Below are 6,000 nucleotides of genomic sequence, written 5' to 3' on the forward strand. Positions count from 1 at the left end.
TAAATTTGAGCTGGACCTTGAGGAGTGAAAACAAAATGATGTACAACAATAAAATAACTAGTCTACCCAATTTAGTTGACACCATAAAAAATTAAATCATTCCTGTAGGTAACAAGTAGATAAATAAACTAGTTGATGGCTCAATTTTTCTTTTTTCAATGTGAGCTTATGTCATTTACACGGCAGAATCATGTATAATTTATAGCTATTGGTTTAGAAGACAATAAGCTATATTTTTTCTATATTTGGTATAGAATAATGTTTCTCAGAAGAAAGATTTGAAGTATCAATTAATATTAAGAGTTAAAAAGAAACAATATTTTCTCATGTTTTCCAGGTTTATTCTATTCTTTTTTTAAATCAAAGGCTAAGTTCTCTTCAATAAATATAGAATGTATATAATTGAGCAAAATTAGTTTTCTGATTTTAATATTTTTTGTAAGATTTAGCTTTCCTTTGCATTTTTCATTTAGAGACAAGTCAGTAAAGAGTTAAGAGAATTGAGTTGTCTAAAGAGGCATATGGTCCAAATTTTCTGTTCTTATGCCCACATAATTCCTTTTTTAAAAGGTGTTAACACATGCAAAGGAGGGGAATCAGCCCTATTGTATTTTGTATTTTCCCTTGAATTTTAATTTAAAATGAGAACAAAATTAACAAGCCAGTTGGCTACTTTGAGCTTTGGGTTAAAAATGATCAGATTAGTATTTTGCAAGCCAGATGGATCATAGAAGCAAGTAAACTTTTACATTGGTTTGTTTCAGAAATGTCAAAGGCCCTGAACTTAGACTGGAAAGGAATTTAACATTAACATTAACATTAACAGAATTTCACATTACAGAAAGACTATACTAATGAATAATATACAAGCCTTGATGTGAATAGGAGACAGGCAAAGTAAAATAAAGGTAATATAAATTTGAAACAAATAAGAAATTATCCAGTTGTTGTAACTATGAAATGTGCTAACCATGCCCTGGCCAGTGTGGCTCGGCGTCCTCCCATGCACCAAAGGGTTGCCGGTTCCATTCCTGGTCAGGGCACATGCCTGGGTTGTAGAATTGATCCTCAGTAGGGGGCATGCAGGAGGCAGCTGATTGGGATGTTATGCTCTCACATAGATTTTTTTTTTTTCTGTCTCTCTCTCTCTCTTTCCCTCTCCCTTCTTCTCCCTCGAAAAAATCAATTTTAAAATATTTTAAAAAATAAAATAAAAAATGAAATGTGATCCCCAAATCTCTTTTTTTTATAGAGTAGATAGACTTTCACAAGAAACTGAGCAAAGCCTGATTAAAAAGAAAAGACAATTATTGATTAAAAATAGATTCTCAGTGTGTTTTACATTTTGAAAACAATAAAGCTTCATCGTAGAAATGTAATACAAAGTACATTGTAAAAATATAGTCTATTCCATTCAGCTATTTTCCTGATAAGATATTATTAAATAAGCAGAAAAGCAATGGTCTTTATCAGAACCATTAGTGAGACAGAAAGCTAGCAACAGCCAGGAGAGAATCTCCATGCTCCCTCTCCTGTTCTTCTTGTTTAAAGCAGGCCCATAATTCTGTTTGTTGGTGGTTGTTTTGTTTGGGCGGCAAAATTATGCTCCGAGACTGATTTTGTCTTTGCCAGCAATTTATTTAATAGAGGTTTGCCTTGGGAATTATCATTTCACAAGAGAATAGCATACAGGATAATATCTCTTAATAAGCCAAATAAAGAACATATTCCACAGCAATGATAGGTTAATTACATTATTGTCCCAGGTAAAAGGAGGAGGAATAAGAGAAATAAACTACAAATGTAGATGAGGAACCTTTGATACGAGCAGGCACTTGGGAGAGGCACTTGGCCAACCAAGAGCTGACATCCCGCGGCCAGCACAAAAACGAGAGGCCCCTGTTGCTCGAGCACATTGCTAGGGAACGGAGACAGCAGTGCTGATGGACATTCAGAGCTGCTTCGGGAATTGTGGCAGGGCCTCTGCATGGCTGTGCACCTCCGCCCACAGGGAGGGCCTTCTCTTCCTGAGACTGCTGCACTCTGAGCTTCGCTGCTGACCAGTCTCCTTGGCCACAGCAGGAGCAAATGCCTCAAGGCCTTCGAGAGCTATTTTGGCCAGCAAGGTGTCCGCTGGCCGAGACCAAAACACTGGGGTTGTCCCCACAAACTCTCAGTATTTGTAGTTTAAATATCCCCTTGCCATCATTGCTTCTCCACATGTTATCGATGACAACAGAGGAGATGGCATCTTCCTCACACAACTTCATTCTCATGTCAAAACAACTTCATTTCTACAACTTTGTTTGTCTTTGTCATAAACAGGTGGATCAAATTCACTTACGTCATTAACAAGTGGATTTAAAATCATATTAAACCAATACACAGTAGTGGTGCTGAGATTTTCTCAAATTCTTTGCGATGAGGAACTATTTCAGGACTGTCTTCCTCCATTTCTGTCTGTCCCGCAGACTTGAATCCCAAATGACTGCAGACATCCAGACCATCTTACAGTTGCTGCAGAAACAAACCACTGTGGTTCCCCCAGCCTACAGTATGGTAACTGCAGGAGCCGAGTATCAGAGACCCACCATCCACCTGATGAGAAGCAGTCATCTGAGAGCATCCATCAAGACGGATCGAAGTTTTAGTCCTTCCTCACAAGTGAGTGTAGATAGGGTATAAAAGTGTGTTTTAGGGACCACCTGGATCAAAACCACCTGGGGTGCTGTGGAAAATGCAGATTCTCATTCTACTCAGTCCTGGGAATGGACCCTGTAATCCACATTTTACACACCTCTACCCCTCCACACCCCCTGCTATTTTTATGCCCATTTAAAGTTTAAGAACAATGGACCTAGAACCGTGGTCGGCAAACTGCAGCTCATGAGCCACATGCGGCTCTTTGGCCCCTTGAGTGTGGCTCTTCCACAAAATACCACGGCCTGGGCAAGTTTATTTTGAAGAAGTGGCGTTAGAAGAAGTTTAAGTTTAAAAAATTTGGCTCTCAAAAGAAATTTCAATCATTGTACTGTTGATATTTGGCTCTGTTGACTAATGAGTTTGCCGACCACTGACCTAGAAGATTGATTTTAAACAATACTTTTTTTTTAAGAAAAAGTTTTTTTCAAGAGTCAATCTACTTAAGGGTGTATATGGCAGAGCTTTGAAAGCTAAGGTAGCCCTGGTCCGAAAGCTCTTCAGAGACAAGTCTGTAATTTACTCTAGTGACCAGATGAATTCTTGGACAGGGTCTCAGGAAGGAAGTGGAAGAAAAATAGCAGCTGGACACAGAAGACCTGAGGTTCAAGAGCAGTCAAATTAGTAATCTTAGATATCTGTACCCTACCATCACCAAAGATCTCTATCCTTTTTCTTTCCCTGGAGAATGGGAAGAGGAGGAGTCCCTCATTTTGCCTCTGAAGCCCTCCAAATTAACCCCTTTGAATTATGTTAATTTGAAAGTCAAATTCCCTTGGAATTCTATTTTGGAAAGCATTCTTAATTACTTAAGCACTAGGGCCAAATTGCATCTAAGAATGGTGATTTAAATAAGGGTGTACAGAACAATCGTGTAAAACTTTCTTTAAAGTTTGGGAATTTAGTGCAAAATATTCTGGGAAATGAAATAACGACATAAGAAACATCCAAACCTATAGAGAATTTTTAGAAGAGTTTATTTGAGCCAAACTGACAACATATGTCAAGGAGCAAGATCTCAAATGCTCCAGGAATAAGTTTTGCAGCTTCATTTATGCATTTAAAATTAAGGAGGAAAGGTAGGAACATTCCATGGAGGTGGAAGAAAGCAAGGCCGGGATTGGAGTACAGGATAGTTAACAAGATTATGTGCTCTATTGAGGATGGTCATGTTTCATTTCAAAGGTATGTTAACCTGGATGCACGGAAGCAATGAACAAGGCAAAGACAAACCTTTTACTAAAGACGTTATATGCCTGGGGCATGAGTACCCACCATGACCTGCCCAATTACCACAGGGTGAATTCATAATCAGAATCACCCAATGAGATTATGTAACTGGCCAATCAAGAGTCCATGCTGCCTGTCACTACTTGAGCCAATTAAGCAGAGATAGGGTTGAATCATATGTGAGTGTTTATTCCAACTACCGGCAGTATGGGAGAGAAGCAGGTCATCCACAAAAATCTGCTCTGCAGCCCACCATAAACCAGCTGCTTATAATGGATAGAAGGACAAAGATTACATGGGGAAGTAGGCAAAAGGCATGCGCAATGGGCATTTTACAGGTCTGGTGATTTGCAAAGGCCTATGGGTATGCAAAGGCTGGGGGTCTTCAAAGGGCTGGCGATTCTGGTTTCTGCAACAAGGCTGTTAATCTTTCCATGATAATAGGCAGCTCCTGATGGAGAGAATGGACTGCATTTCCAGGTGAGCTCTCAGCCAGGTTAGAATGTGCCTTCTTTAATCAGAATAAAATAATCACGGGTAATCAATAGAGCAGGATTAATATTTCTTACAATTATAGCTGGTCCCCAGTATTCTATTTCTGCCCCTATCAGTTACTTTACATAGAAACCTCCCCCCCCCCTTTCTTTTTTCAACAGAAACAAGATTAGTAACAGGAGGAAATGTGCAAAAGGAAAATAATGCAATCTTTCTAAAATATGGAAGTAGAAATTAATTTATCCCTAGTTGTGAATGGCTAGGAAACACGCAAAACCACGAGCTTTGTTCTTTGCTTTCAGTGGATTTAGACAATATTTTCTGAGCAGGGATGGGTGATTTTCCTTCCTTTTTTCTTTTCCCTCCTCACAAATGACCCACATTTCCTATCCCAGTTTTGTCTTGAATTTTGAGTTAAAACTCATCTGAAAAACTCCTGTGGGTCATTTGTGTAATGAATAATAAATAAATTCTGTTCTGACTTCAGAGTAAAACTAAAGTTCTTGGAGTGATTGTTCAGGATTACCTAACCTAACACCTAACCTGCAATGTCTTGACCCATCTTTGGGAGGGAAAGGTTGGCTAATATTACTAATCAAATACAGATTGGGGGGTGGGGGGGGGGAGAAGAAAACATATTTAGATTTCATAAGTGTAATTTTAGGAATCTGCCCAAATAAATTACAAAAACATCTTTTCTTTTCTTTCTATCAGTGTCCTGAATTTCTAGACCTTGACAAATCTAAACTTAAATCCAAAGAATCGCTCTCAAGTGGTGTGCATCTGAACACAGCTTCGGAAGACAACTTGCCTTCACGTTTAAAACAAGACAGTGAGCTCTCTCTAGAACTTCACTCGAGGCAAAGAAAAACTTACCTTCATCCAATTAGGCATCCTTCTTTAACAGATTCCTCCCCGAGCACTGTAGGAATCTTGGGTCTTCATAGGCATGTTTCTGATCCTGGTCTTCCGGGGAAATAATCATTTTGTACTATTTATTCCACATACAATGTAAGTGCTTTTAATGGCTGTTTTCCTTTTTGTATTTAAATCCTCTCTACTTGACTCAGGGGCTCAAAGGTACCATTATATGCAAAAGTACTGTATATTTTCCTAAACTGAAGCTTGTGTGGTAAAATTGAGCAGTTAGGATGTAAATATACATATGAACTCTTTTGTTCCAAATGTTAAAACTGCCAGCATCTCAAGGCACCTTATTTTTTATTTTTATTTTTTAAATCATGTGCATGTTAGGAAACTCCAATTTCTCTTGCATGGAGACTCCTGTTTCCTGCTTTCACTAAATCAGTACTTTGTTATGAAAATGCCTTCAATTAGAAACCAAGGGATAAAATTTGTTCACGGATGCAACTCAGATGATCCTCAACTCAAGGAAGTTCAAGGAGGAAAAAGGGAACTTAGTCACTTTTGAGAACTGATATTCATAGTTAATTACATTCATTCCACCCCACACTGGCCAAAAAAAATGCAGTTTTAGAGTTAGAAATCTCTGACTATATACTAGTACTAAATACATAAATATAGGCAAGTATTAATGAAGACAAAAAGGCCTTT

At 38.3% G+C, this 6,000-nt stretch overlaps 1 protein-coding gene across 2 annotated transcripts in view; it reads left to right on the top strand.

Annotated features, from left to right (window-relative positions):
• KCNH7 (potassium voltage-gated channel subfamily H member 7) overlaps positions 1 to 5,406 on the top strand; it is a gene marked incomplete at both ends in the record, with an annotated part of 421,921 nt that extends 416,515 nt beyond the window's left edge. For both annotated transcript variants that reach the window (XM_079783286.1, XM_079783285.1), the window contains 2 exons: positions 2,472 to 2,664; positions 5,140 to 5,406. In XM_079783286.1, the coding sequence (XP_079639412.1) occupies positions 2,472 to 2,664; positions 5,140 to 5,406 (460 nt within the window). The remainder of the gene's footprint in view (positions 1 to 2,471; positions 2,665 to 5,139) is intronic.
• Between the last annotated feature and the right edge of the window lie 594 nt (positions 5,407 to 6,000).

Source organism: Cnephaeus nilssonii (genome assembly GCF_951640355.1).
Source record: "Cnephaeus nilssonii genome assembly, chromosome: 10".
NCBI lineage: Eukaryota > Metazoa > Chordata > Mammalia > Chiroptera > Vespertilionidae > Cnephaeus > Cnephaeus nilssonii.